Below are 14,857 nucleotides of genomic sequence, written 5' to 3' on the forward strand. Positions count from 1 at the left end.
GGGAAAAATAGGGGATACCAGACCACAAAGTCACCCCAAGACATTTGGCTTAGCTGAAATGGTTGCCTCTGCCTAAAGATGAGAAGGTGGGGGTGATGCAGTGCTGCAAATCCTCAGGTGCAGCTCCCATCTGGGACATCACTGCCAGCACAGCCCGAGATGGGCAGAGATGATACTAAACTGTGAGAGAGGTCTTCTTTCTCCTGCGAATGTTTTAGCCTCAGCTTTTTCTGGGGCATCCAGAAGGGCCAGAACTTCCTTGAAAATCACATCAGAGATGATCACTGAGCTGCATATAAACCCACCTCTATGGGACTGCATGTGAAAGGGCAGAATGACAGGAGAAAACAGCATTTCCAGCCTCTGAGGCATTGTCAAAACAGCCAGTAAAGCAGCAAAGACAAGAGACTGTGCCAAAACCCTGGTCCATGCTGGCAAAGGCACTTTGCATTATTTAACACAGTGCAACCTTCCCCATCTGCACCTGGAAACAAAAAGGAATTACCTTTCTTCCACCAAGCAGGGCCCAAAGCCCAGAAAGGTTTCTCTCCTTATCTCCCCTCACTTTTAGTGCAAGTATCATCACTGCCTCACATCCTTCTAGAAGCCCCAGCTCCTGAAGACAGATTATTTCCATTTTGATTTTATATAGAAATAGGTTTCTGTCCTTCCTGACTGAGGAAATAAACCTGAAAGCATGACCATTCCTACCACCTTGAAAACTTGTAGGGCAAATCAGATTGCCTCAAACTGTTAGTCTGATCTGATTTAAAAGAACTGTAACACATGATTTTTAAATAATTTTCTTATTCTTGGGCTGGCAAGACTTTCAAATTTTGGCAGTGAAGCATGCAAGTCTAATTCAAAAACATATCAATTCAGAGAAAGGAATCTTTCTGACTCTGGAGGCTGTGGATCAAATCTATAACACACTAGCTGGCACTAAATTAAGACTGATGTTTCTTATAATTAACAATCATGCAGAGACACAAAAATGTATTAAATTTACAAAACAATATGAAAAATTCAGGTTTGTCAGCAAGAACCAATGAACAAGCATCAGTAGGACTAAATCTTACAATGGCACTGCAGGTATCAACCCAGACCTGCAAGATCTGACTGATTCCAAGGCACTTAAGAAGAATTGCACAATGCAGACCAGCAAATCACACTTGTTTTCAGACCAGTAACCCTTCAAATATTTTGCAAAATACTTTCAGATTCAGCACTTAAAACCCAGCCTAAATCACATTAATTATTTCAGTTCTGCAAGCTGAAAAAAAGTCAACCCTTTCCTCTATGAATAATTTTCCTCTTAGTTAATTTAGAGCTTTAACTCATTGGAACACAGGGGACTTTTCCTATGGATGAAATAGGACACAGCCTGTTCTGAAAATTGCTACCAGGTGCATGCTACTAACCTGGGGAAATGTTCACAATTAGTCTGCCTTGGTCGACTTCACATGGAAAACAGCACAAAAGTTCAAGTACAAATTAAGAAGAGCTTATTTGACACAGGGACCAATTCTGCCACCCTCACTCCACTTGAGAAGAAACCCAAGCTGCAACTAAAGAAATTAAAATCAAGCAATTAGCCACTAATACAGTGAGATGGAACTGGACTAGCAGGTTTTCATGTCACAAAGTGCACCATGTGCTCAGTCAGTCTTGTCCTGCACAAAGCCCATGCCCGGCTGCCCAGGCATGGAAATTCAAAGTGCTGATGCGTGGATACCAAATATCATCTTGCTAATGCCCATGGATGAGAGCTATGGAGCTCCTGGGATTCCTGCTCATCCAAATGGGAGCTGTTACTTGATCTTCCTCTAAAGAACTTTTCTCTGTGTGATTTGGTGGGAGACTCAACCTTTTGACCTCCAAACACAGGTAGCATTAACAGTGGAAATAGACTCATCCCTATTTTCATACCAAGCTTAAGAAACTTGCTTTGCTCCTCTGATACTGCATCATATCCCCTTCCCAGATAAAAAATTTGGAAATAATTAATGAGTCAGACCTTTAAGAAGGTCTGGTTGTCTAATAACAATTAACAGTGTGTTACTCTGGAATGATATGCAGAACATGCTGAGAATTAACATATAATACATAAAGGTAAACAGCTGAATACTATGGGATCAGGACCCTAAGCATGGCTGAAACATGAACTATTCAATTTATATTCATTCTGACCTGAATATCATACTGAGTTCATTCAGCAGCAATCCCCACCAGGATTTCACTGCTCAATATATTTTTATCGCTATGCAGCTTGAGCAGTATTTTTGATCAATTCCTACAATCAACATCTGAACGCAGCAGACCATTATTTTTCTGCTGAAAAAACACCTTCTTTAAAGCTTGTTAATCAATATTACCAGTTTAAGTTACTGCACAACTTAAACAGCCAGCTGTGCAAGTAGCAGGAAAGCAACTTTCAGAGCCATTTGGTTGGCATTGCCACCGATGTGCAACTCCTCATCAGGAGCAAATTCAGGTTAATTGCAGCAGGATGAATTATCAGGTGCCCTCTGGTAGCTGATGCCTCTTTTCATTAGCTTGGGGACTCCAAACCCCTGGTCCTCCCTGAGATCCTTTGCTGTAACATCTCCCCGTGCAGAGCAGTAGCAGTTAAATTGTTTACTCCTGCTTGAGACGGTGGAAAATTACTGACGTGCCTTCTCAGGGTCACCTCGCTTGCTGGGAAAGTTTGGATAATTAGAGACAAGACTGTTTGCCCTTCTCCATTCTCCTGGCAACTGCAGATGAGTTATGTTAAAATGTCTGTGTCTCCTTTTCCCCAGTGTAGCAGCACCCTGCACATGGAGTGCTCGCTGCTACAGCCAGGACCTGCAAAAGGTGGGACACTGCCCTCGAGAAGGGGAGGTAACTAATGAGGGGAACATAATGGGGCACCTGGATATCTCCTTTAATGAGTCCTACAAACTGCAGGTCTGCAATTGGAGTCATTCTCTTACTGTTAGTATTTCTGTAATGCTGATTGCTGCAGCGGCTGGGCATTTAATTATCCACAAATGAGAACAAAATCAAATCTGGGGGGACCCAATGACACAGTGCTGCAAGTTGCCCTGTCAATCACCAGGCTTCACCTGATTTCAAGCACAGAGAAAACCAAAGCTGGCACTGCTGAGGCAGGAAGAAAGCTGCTGAAAAAAATGATGGTTGCTCCATGAAGGTGGAAAAAAAGAAAAGCACCTGAACAGGATGCTAAGGCTCCTGAGGGCAGCGTTTCTGCAGGCAGGGAGGCTGGATGTGCCAACTCACCCTGGCTGGAGACCATGGAACACACTAAGGGAAGATGGACAAGCAGCAAAATCCATGGAGTGATTCATGCCAGGACCTGAGGGGGGATGAAGCCTTGCACTTTGGATGGAAGCACAAATGTCAGAGATGGGACATGATGGTTCTTAACCTGTTTTAATGTCTTTACCCAACTCACTTCTCCTGGATATTCCACATTTTAAAATACATCAAAACATCCATCCATGGATGAGCATTGTCAAAAAAAAAAAAAAACAAAGCACCCCTTCTCTCTCTTTCCTTAAGTAAGGCAAACAACACACCACTGTATTAAACCACATTGCACTATTATTTCCTCTGCAAGGAGCAGAGGCTGCAGACAGCATGTCCTGTTCATTCCTGCTCTCATAGTGGAAATTAATGAGGACAAATTTCCAAAGGATACTTACTGCATTTCCTCTACTCTAGGTCACTGCTGGGTGGTGGAGAAGAGGGACAGACTGGCAGCACAATCCTGCAAGTTGACTTTCCCTGGGAAAACCAGGGTGGCAGCAGATGCTTGGAGGATTCAAAGCAGGTACTGAGGTTTTCCCATTAGTCAGTTTTTTTAAACCTAGTCTCCCCCTTAGGCAGATTCATGTTCCTTATGCTTGAACTTCTCGAGGCAGAACAGATCAGTAAAAATTTTGTTTTTCACTGTCTGATCTGCAGTTGCTGTTTCAGGTGCCACAGCTGCCACTAGAAATGTCTTTGCAACTACATCTGGGAGAGATATTCTTCCACAAGTGAATGTTTAGGACTCAACATCCCATAATTACTCCGTTTACTATTCTGCTAAATAATTTGTCAGAGCATGAAAAAACTCTTCAGTGTGTTCCAGGACTAGAGGAAGCAGTTAATCTTGGTTTAAGTTACATTAACAGGTTCTGCCAATCCCTGTAGTACATGATGAACACAGCTCTGAAGCATGGAAGTACTGAAGCCACTTTTGGTAATTAAAGGTAATTCATTTAACCAGATACGGTTAAAAGTCTCTTTGGTTAAATGGGGATTAACATAGATACTAGATTTAATACATCTAAAAGGTAGAAACAAAAAAAAAATCTTACTGTTGTGTCATTCCAAAACACAATATTCATTAATAAATGCAATCAAGTTTTGCATGTAATCCAATAGTGATAGCTCTTAGTTCAGTAAATTACATACTTATTGTTTTCATTCTAAAAACCATTTATTTGTTTAAATACTGCTGCTACTTCCTCTTAAGCCTTTTGTTTTTTAAATAATTTTAATAAAATATAAGATACCATCACTGAGATTAATTATAAAAATGAAATGGTCCAGTGAGCTGGAATACAAGGAATAATTTCCTATGGAAATGGTTGATTTAGGAGCTTTCATCATAATGCTTCACATCTGAATATGGAAACAGATTCATTCTTACACTAAATCTCTCTTTTCTAAAACCTTAGTGGAGACACTGGAATGCAGAAAAGGTGCAGCAGGTATTTCCAAAGGGCATGGGTGTGAGTTTTCCTGAACTCATACTCCAGCTGGGAGAATCCAAAGGATGCCCTTGGGGAGCTGTTCCCATCCACACTCTGCCCAAGCCCACCCCAGTCCCAGGCTCACACACATTTTTATGGGGACATGTCTGGAGCCCTCTGGAGCCACCCTTAGAGAGAAGAAGCAGCACAGAGCTTCAGTGGGGTCTGACAGCTGCCCTAGGACCAGGAACCCTCTGGATTTGCCCTCAGGGACTGACAGCTCCACCTTGGGAGAAGGCAAATATTCAGCAGGGTATGAGTTCTGCAATAAATGGGTCTATATGAAACAGGCAAGACAGGCTCTGGGTAGTTTTTCTGCAGAGCCACCAGTTTTTCTTCCACATAGTTCTGCCTCTGAGGAGGATTCCTGCCCCCACACCAGTGCTGACCACTCAGTCCCACCACATGCCACACCTTTCCCAATCTCATACAAGCTAATGAGCTTTGGGCTCTTTCCCAAAAACCAGACAGCACAGTGGAAGGAAAGGGTGGTTTACCTAAATTCCCCCATTACTCAGACTTCTCATGACTGTGGTTTGATACATGGTGTAACCCCATCCCTTTACAAAGTCAGATCAAACTCTTTTTATTTTCTGAAAAGCCAGCTTACTACAGGCAAAAATTTTGCTGCCTTGCAGAGACTGTTTGCAGGTGTTATTCTGGGCTAGAACACAGACAAATGAAAATCCCAGTGTGAAGGTTAATGTGGAAATCCTCCTGAGGGAGTAACATAAAACAAAGTGCATTTCCTCAGTTTAAAAGATGTCAAGCACACAGATGCCATTCTGTTCTGCTCAGAGACACTGTAGCTGTGCCCAGTGAGCCATACCGGGCAGAAAGAGCATTCCCAGTGGCACAAAAGATGAAGGATTTGCTTCTAGAGAAGGATCTCTGGAGACGCAGCATCCCCATCTTACAACTGCTAGCTTCCCGTAGTCCCAGCTGATGTTAGGCAAAACTCGTTAATATTCAAACCTCAGCAAAAGGAAAACGCACACCCAGACCACAAAGCATTCCAGCAGAGATCACAGTACCTAAAATAGCCACCACCTCGTCGTCCTGGATGACTTCCAAGGATCCTGAGACCACAAAGCAGAGAGCATCAACGCTTTCCCCAGCGTGGTAGATGAGGTCCCCCGGGGCACAATGGATGGTCTGGAACTCCACGGCCAGGGCTCGCAGGCAGCCGTCGCTGGCCAGCCGGAAGGCAGGGTGCTCATTGAAAACCTTCCGGTTCAGGTGCACGCAGATGTCTGCTCTCATGTCCTTTGGGCAGATCGAGAGCACCTGGACAAAAGAAAAGATGGAAAAATAATCAGCTGGGCAAGAGACACCAAGGCCACTGCTGTGTGAAATAACAGGATGGGTGGGTCTGAAGACGTGCCTGAGGGGAGTCTTGAAATCCATCCATCCATCCATCCATCCATCCATCCATCCATCCATCCATCCATCCATCCATCCATCCATCTATGCATCCATGCATCCATCCATGCATCCATCCATGCATCCATGCATCCATCCATCCATCCATCGATCCATCCATGCATCCATCGATCCATCCATGCATCCATGCATCCATCCATCCATCCATCCATCCATCCATCCATTCATCCATCCATCCATCCATCCATCCATCCATCCATCCATCCATCCATCCATCCATCCCTCCAGTCATTTCATAAAGCTTCTGGTGGGAGTTTTATTCTGATTTGGGGTAGTCTTTTCCTGCCCATCTACTGCTTTCACTTTGTGTGAAAGGGTGATGTGGAAGCAAGGACTGTTCTGTCACACTCTGCTCACTCTCACACTCATTTCCAGAGGTGGAAATGCTCTGTCCTGTCTGTGGGTGTCCCTCCAGACCTGGTGCCCAGGCTGTCTGCCTGCTGCTATGCTCAATCCCTGCAGGAGCACAGAACAGAGCTGAAGGAGCTCAAGGACATGCAAAGACAGACCATCCACAATAGAAAACCACCACATTTTGTTCACACTCAGAAAACCCAACTTTCAGAAGTCTTGATGTAGTGACCACTTACCAACACATGTCCAAACATACCCAGGGCTCAGTTTCAGTGAGATATACAAGGAATTACCTGCTCAGGAAGACCTACTAGACTAGAAAATCCAAAGAGATTGGAGGAAAAAGGAAGTATATTGAAACCTCATTAAATGTAAAGTAAAGGTGAGTGAAGAACTGTCTACTATGAAGACATCTTCATTGTAGATCAATTAAATAAAACCTTCAACTAGTTTCTTACCTTAAACAGCTTTCCCTATTGAAACAGTAACACAAATACACTTGAAGAAAGAAAGTGAAAACCTGTGAGTCTTTTGGGTTTGTAAACTGTGTTCAATATCTGCACTCCCTCCTAAACACACTAACATTCTTATAGCCCCAAAATGCACATCAGATAATTGCCCTAAGAAACACATAAAGCCTCTTAATGTTTTTCTAGGATAAATGATAGAAAAGAGCATGAGACTAAGAGCACCCTGGAAGTCTCATATCAGGAAGACTACAGATCAATAGTACTGATTAATTTCCCATTGTACGGAATTAATCTGGCAGCCTGCTCTGCAGACAGTGCAGGAGACAGGGACACTGGGTTAATGAGTTGATTATTATGGAATAATAGCAGAGGGGGACTCTGGTAACCCTGACTAAGCTTTGAGGTAAATGGCCATGTTAATGAACTCAAGCTACGATTTTAATTTCTGTTTAATGCAGGAGAGGTATAAAACAAATTACTGAAAGTATTATTAAAGCTCCTAAAGCACAGAATGTGAAAAGAATAAATAACTTCTATTTTAATAATAATAATAATTAGTCCTTTTCTTATTCAGATAGATCAAAGTGCCTTTGGGATCAAAGAATAATGAATGCAGAAAGGTGAAACAGAAGTTATTCTCCCATTCTCTGCACTATGACAGTGTGTGCTGAGAAGGGGCTGCTGTAACCATCTGCACTAACCTCTTCCACTCCAAATGTTCCCATCAATCCCAGAATACCTGGTAAATTTACAGCCTGGAAGGCTGTGACTAGATGTTTGCCAATGCTCCAGGGTATTTGTTCCAATGGACAGCTACAGTCTCTTTCAAAACATGTGTTGTTTCTGAACTCAGGCTTTTGGTTTTTTTTAATTTTCAGCCAACAGCCAGAGAATCTATGATCTTGTTGAGATAAAAGACCTGCAATACTCATAAATCTCTTCCACATGTAGGTGTTCATAGAATATGACCAGGTCACCTCTCAATCTTGAAACAACAAGAGAGATAGAAGATGCTTTTTTTGTCCAACACTATGAAGCACAGGCTCACTTTGGAAACTTCCCCCTGCGTGAGGTTACCTCGCTTACAACCAACTTCCCAGAGCTACCAGATCATTAGTTTTTATTTTAGTTGACAAAGAATAAGTCAATTTGAGTTAATGGTATTTTTCTGTAACAAAATGTTGTACAGAACACATTAAGATCCCCTGCATAAGTACGTTTTATCACAAAAAATAGTAACAAACACATTTGACAAGGCATATTCTCTATAAGCCATCATTTGCATTAGTAATAGTATCTTGTCTGAGTCACTGTAGACCATATTCTGTATCACATTTGCATAATTTAGTAGGGGCAAATGTCAATTTTACAAACGTTGATTTACCTGAGTCATTCCATTTACCAGTAGAAATATGGGAATGCCTTAGTCTCTCAGTTAAAAAAAAAAAAAAAAAAAAAAAAAAAAAGATTACTTTTGGGAGTGATTGTTTCACCTTGGCCTTACTTGTGGATCAAACAGAAAGTTTGTCTTTATTACAATAAAACAGAAACATACCATCTTTCTTAATCTCAATAGTAACTTAATGAAAAATTCTGCTTTCTTTTCTACCATGATTGATGATTTTGAACATTTTTATCTACTCTTGGGCCTGAATCATGGTTATAAGTTTTTTATGTCCCTTTAATACTTTCAGAAATTTAAGTGCTTTTGACTTAACAAGGCCACGAGCTAGGAATTCTCAAACATTGCTCTTAAGAAAAATGTCTGTGTTCACACATGACTGATTACCAAATTTCAGCTTTTGAGCTTCCAAACTGCAGAAAAAAATCAGTTAAACTGTTGAAGAGGTTGTTCATGTAAGATTCTGAGATGTTCCAGGACCCTTTGTTTGTCTGGACTGTACAATAATTGTGTCCCTCAAGAATAAAAGCCACTTGGATGCAAAGCAGCATACCATTTCCTCACAAATACAGACTTAAATACAGAGTATTAAAAGTGAACACTCAAAGAATGATTTTTTTTTTATAGACACAAGCAGCATATCTATCATTACACACTGTAATATGAAGAGACAGAAAAAAAAACCCATTGCACAAAGAAAAGCCAGTAAGCCAGTCTTAGAAAGCATAATTCAGGAATTCTCTGATGTCATGATAAACTGATTCTCCTAATGACAAATCACTGTACAGAGATATATGGAGATATCAGTTATCAACATCAGCAGTAAATGAGTAATGATCTAGGAGTTAGCCAGGAACAAATATGCTTAATTCAATTTCTCCTGCCTGCTACATTGCCATTGAGAACAGAGAATGAAACAGATGACAAGTAAAACAAATATTTAGTATTAGAAGAATTGCCAAGGCATTGTTGACTGCTATAGATAAATGTAGATATATGTAGGGGGGAAAAGAGAGCAAAGATAGACAATTGCAACATTTAGGTACATGCTTACTGCATGTTCTTCAAATGAGCACTCCAAATTCAGATAACTATTCATGAAAATTACCTCTTACTGACAATACAAAACTTTGGACATTCTTATTGTGAATTGCTCTCATTGAGATCTCAGCATTTTTAAGGCAGTATGCAACCAAGGAAATACAAACTAGTAGCACCGTGGCTGTCCCTGAGTCCATTCTGTGTACAAATGCACACACGTGGGTAGAAATAAAAAAATTTAGGTTAAGGGAGAGCACATCCTGTAATGCTCAGTCAAATCTCTTCACTGTGAGGGAAATGCCTCCAACACATCCTGGTAACACAAGCAAAGCTCTGCTGGGACATTGGTTCTGCCCTGTGTGTTCTTTCAGCAGCGCAGCAAAAAACCACCAAGAGGAATTTCTTAAGAGGAGATTTCCTTGGAGATGCCGTGGCCTTTTGCAGTGCCACATGCAGTGTGGAAGGCAGGCAGGGTATGCAGGTGGCTGAGGGCAATGCTTTGCTAAGTGAGGGGTTTGGAGCTCTTGGAAGGGACAGGTGCTTGTGCTGCTACAGAATTTGCTCTGTAATAAATCTGCAGCCACAGACTTTGCAGCCAGCTCTATCCTGCATGTCCAGGCAGCATGGAAGAACTGAACCTGCTACACATCAGTGCAAAATCAGAGGAGAAAGCTGAATTCTACCCAGAGGAGAATCTTTGCTGGCTGTACCAACACTGATTTCACCAGGAAAGAAGCAAAGCTCCCTGAAAAGCACACAGGTATCCACAAAGACCAGAGCCACTACAAAGCTGAGAGAGGAGAAAGGAAAGCACAGAATAATATTTACCACCTTCTCTCTTTGCACAGGAAACTGAATCTCCTGAAAGCCAGTGTAAGACAATTGCTGAGCTCTGCCATCACCACCTGGCACCCAGCTGATACAGACCCCAGCACGACAACTCCCAAAGCAAAGACTCAACATCTCTAGATCATCTCATATGGAAGTTTGTCTTCATTACAATAAAACTCCCAAAGCAAAGACTCAACATCTCTAGATCATCTCATATGGAAGATGCTGGCAGTGAGAGAATGGCTTGTGGTTGCTGCTAGAGGTTGGAAAAAGGCAGGAACCAGCTCTGGAAGACTCACAGGGTATTGGCACCAAATGTCTCACAGTCTTTTCAGCTCGAGATTTGCAGAGTGGGGAGTTAAACACCCCAGGAGGTTCCATCTGATTTTTTAACTCTCTCATCCATTTCCTCAGCATGTGCAGGCAGTTCAAGATAAGCTTCCTGAACAGCTCAAAGAGCTCTACAGGGAGCAAAGATTTAAAAAAAGCAAACAAAAGCAAATTAATCAAAACAAAAACGGCACAGATTAAGAGCGCATCCACACAGTATCTTTTAGGATGGGTTTACAGGTTTAAGTATTTGTTTAAAAATCTTCCCCAGCTGGAAAACACTACAGGATGGCTTAGCAGGTGTTACAGAATCTGTTAAGACTTGTCAACAAAAAGGGCAGAGGCCAGTGAATACTGAACATTAGCTATCAATCCTCTTCCAGCACACAGGATTCCCACATTTTGGGGGCTGTAGGTAGGGAATATATTGACTGATGACCAAGCCAAGAGCTTTGACATTCTATGGTGTAATAACTAGGACTGTTTCCTGAATGAATAACTGCAGCAAATATCAGAGATACTAAAAATGCCAGCTTTGAAAATAAAGAAAATAAACACCTCCAACCTCAAACCCATTACAGGCCATAGAAAGGTCTTTTTATTTTTGTGGAGAAAGGCCACTCTGGGTTTTCAGACATATTCAGCAGTCAGAATCAAGGTCAGCTCTTTACAAAAAAACCCACAATACTCACTAGGCAGCTGACCAAGTTACTCAGACTTTTAGAAAGATTTGGCTCATATGAGTATGGAATTCTATTTCAGGCCTGGCTAAAAGTGTTACATTTGTCACTGGATGGAGGCCAAAGAGACCAAGGTAAGAAAACAGCTGATTGGCAAATCATAGCATTTTTCTGTAATAATCAGTCAATTTTGTAAGGATCTCCAAGATGATGTATGGAGCTGAGCAGTAATTAACCCTGCATGCATTAGGGTAGTCTAACACATCACTGAGTGTCTTGGCACTAAGAACTGAATGTCAGCAGCAATGGTGTGCTTTGTTTTAATTGTACTAAGATCCAAGCTCACTTGGATTTAAATGCTCTGAAATCGAGATCTGAAAATCACATCTAAGTTTGGCTTGTTTTCTTATTAATAATATATAATCTGAACCAGTGATTAAAATTGATGGATTTCATGGTATCATAACAAAATTAACTGTTTTCTTTAAACTGAGTAACTGGTTATAGATGTTAAAAAAATCCCTAGAAATTGGCTGTAAAGTCCATTAAATTCAGTTTGTCAACACAGATAGAATCTGGCTAAGGGTTAGAAAATCAGGGCAAGATGAAAGGCAACAACATGTCTTTTAAGGAATCAAGTGGTTCACCAGCACAGGGGCTACTGCTCTGTCTAATGCACTGAAAAGTGGCACACTAATAACATCCACAGATGACCCCAAGTAGTAGATCCCAGGTTGCCTAAAGGTTGCATATTTAAAGGTTTTATAGTTTTCATTTTTGTTGTCATATCTACAGCAAGCAAAATTATTGCACAGCCTTCTAATGGGGCAAGGGATTGCGCACTACTGGGAAATCTATCATTAAAAACCAGCTTTTTAGATAAAACAAGGAAAAGAAACATCAGAAAGAATGTGTCATACATCAACAAATTTCTCAAGTCATGACAGTTTCTGGCACTTAAGGCCACCCTTGGAAGAATGGAATTGTTCAGTGCACTATTTCATTTTGTGCTTCTTCTGGAAGTGGCTTTATTTTCTCACATGCAGCCTTGTATAAAGACTCTCAGGGAAATGAGGGATGAAAACAGAGGTGGACAGACCTTCCACAAGATGTGGTCAGGAACTGACATCCCCTTTTCCTGCTCCATCCCTTTGGTGGCAGTGCCCAGCAAATTGCCTGGCCCACCCACTCAGGGATTACTCTCCCAGGAATTAAGTTCATGAGCTGCTCCATAGCCCTGGCATCTCCTCAAGCATGACAAGTTCACCATTTATTCTGTATTAATCCCAAGATATTACACCCAAGAGGCAGAGATAACTGTGAATACTCTTTCCTGGTCCTGCAGAGTGCATCCAGGAGGCAAACAATCCATAAAGGGGAAAAAGGGAGCCCCATAGACCTGTGTGGGGAAGGACAGTGAGATCTTGAGCATCTCTCCTGCATCCCACTCTCCAGAGATCTGTGCATTCCAACTGTACCTGTTCCTAGCTCAGCTCTGGGAGGTGAAGCATGACTCCTTGTTCACCTTGTCCCCATCTGCAAGGAACGACCAACAACGCCTACAAGGAAACAAAAATTCTCATCCAAATGCTTTTTACCTGCCCTTCCCAGCAGGGAACTGTGTGCAGCTGTCACAGCTAATGTTGTGGAAGTTCTCTTTGGCCACAGAGCTTGGCAGGCTTCTACTCCTTGGTCATCCACAAGGAAATCCAGCCAGCATTTATGGGCACCTCAGTGTGATGGGATGTGGCAGGAATGGCAGCCTGACTCCTCTGTTTGTCTCAGGGTATCACTAATTATTTCTACAGCTCTTGAAGCCCTTATTAACAGCAAACATTAATAAGCTGTGCTGTCCTCATGTAGAGTCATATTTAATGAAGTTACAACCTGTGTCTATTTACCATAAACCCATCTCCTTTATGCAAGATTAGCAGTGAATAATTCTAATACTGTGTTATGTTCCTGTGATACCATTTCAGTCAGTGCAACGTGGAATTGGCTTTCATTATCCCAGTTACCATTGATGTTCAGGTTGAAACTAAATAAGATCACCTTTTTCTCCTTCAACCTATGGCTTTTCTGAAGGAAACTACTGTTAAAACATGATGGGCATTTATTTAATTGCGTTCTGAGCAAATTGTAAGCCATACAACAGCACAAAGGTCAAGATGAGAAAATCTTTGGGTATTACAGACATTTCAGAGTGTTATCATTAGATAAAACCTTGAGACATCTGCATGTTAGTTAATGGTTGTTCTGCTTTCCTGGATAATGACCTATTTCTTACAGAAGAGCTAGTATCTATAAATTTCTCATTTGCTGCCTGGATATTTTAATAAAAACTAAGATATTTGAATTCAGTGTGTTTCATATACCAAATTATTTCTGCAAAGACTTTTTAAATCTGCTTAAAAATGATCATATACACAGAAAGTACTGCCTCTTTTACCTCTCACAAAACAACCCCAGGTTCTGATGGATGAGTGATACTGCTTAATATATAAAAGCTTTTCATTGTTATCATGTTTTTAACCCTGCTCGTTATTAGATGAGTAACCCCAAAATCTGCATCACTAAACATTAAAAAAAATCAAAAATAAAAAAATTCCATCTTGTTTGAGCCACTGTTACACCAGGAGATAAGTGTCCATATATTACATATCTCATCCCAGCTGTCAGAGGAGGGCTCTCATGTTTAAGTGATTTAAGAGTGTGGATCAGAGGCCACTTGCTTCCCCTTAGATAATAATAATAAATATGCTAATGCTTTTAGTGTCATTGTTAATTCCTTGTTTGTGAGCACTCAGAGACAGGCTGAAGCAATGTGGTCTGAAGGCAGGATTTGAAGATGAGTTATTCCCAAGGAGATCAGGGAAGCCAAAATTCTGAGCTTAAAGCACCTCCACTTCAGTGTGGGGGACCAAGTCTTCTTCCACATACAAGGAAAACACACTGAGGTTTTAAATTCTTTTCAGGACATCCTGTTACACAGGCAGCAAGGACTAGATCTTCACTTAACCTCCTCCACTCTAACTTCCACTTTGCTTTCAGTTCTCATGTAAGGACTCATCAGTTTTGGCCAAAATCTTCTTTGGGACTACACACCAAATGTGCTATTCAGGGATAAATATTTGAGGCAACAAATCAACAGATGTGAAGTGGTAGTAATTTCAGTTGAGTTTTTAACTTATATTTTGATTTCAAGCACATTAATTTAAAATCTTCACTTATCAAAGAAACACGTGTTAACCCTTGCTCCATCAAAGCTGGGATTGTTCAACACCATAAAAACCTACTGTAATACTCATATAAAAAAACTCATTCTTTCTTCTTGTTCTTTATATTTGGGGTTAAAAACAAAGCCATTTCAATGTGTTGAGTGACTGAATGAAATTTACTACAAATTTATTATTATTTATGACAATTGGTGGCAAATGATGTCGCAAAACACACTCCAGTGTGATGACAGAGATATTTGGAACAATTTAGGATGCAATAGAG

At 41.1% G+C, this 14,857-nt stretch overlaps 1 protein-coding gene across 2 annotated transcripts in view; it reads right to left on the reverse strand.

Annotated features, from left to right (window-relative positions):
• Nucleotides 1-14,857, reverse strand: part of KCNH5 (potassium voltage-gated channel subfamily H member 5) — a 153,331-nt gene that overhangs the window by 37,010 nt on the left and 101,464 nt on the right. For both annotated transcript variants that reach the window (XM_021554525.3, XM_021554526.3), the window contains one exon: nt 5,840-6,092. In XM_021554525.3, coding sequence (XP_021410200.1) covers nt 5,840-6,092 — 253 coding nt within the window. The remainder of the gene's footprint in view (nt 1-5,839; nt 6,093-14,857) is intronic.

The sequence above is a fragment of the Lonchura striata genome, chromosome 6 (genome assembly GCF_046129695.1).
Source record: "Lonchura striata isolate bLonStr1 chromosome 6, bLonStr1.mat, whole genome shotgun sequence".
In the NCBI taxonomy this organism is placed as follows: Eukaryota; Metazoa; Chordata; class Aves; order Passeriformes; family Estrildidae; genus Lonchura; species Lonchura striata.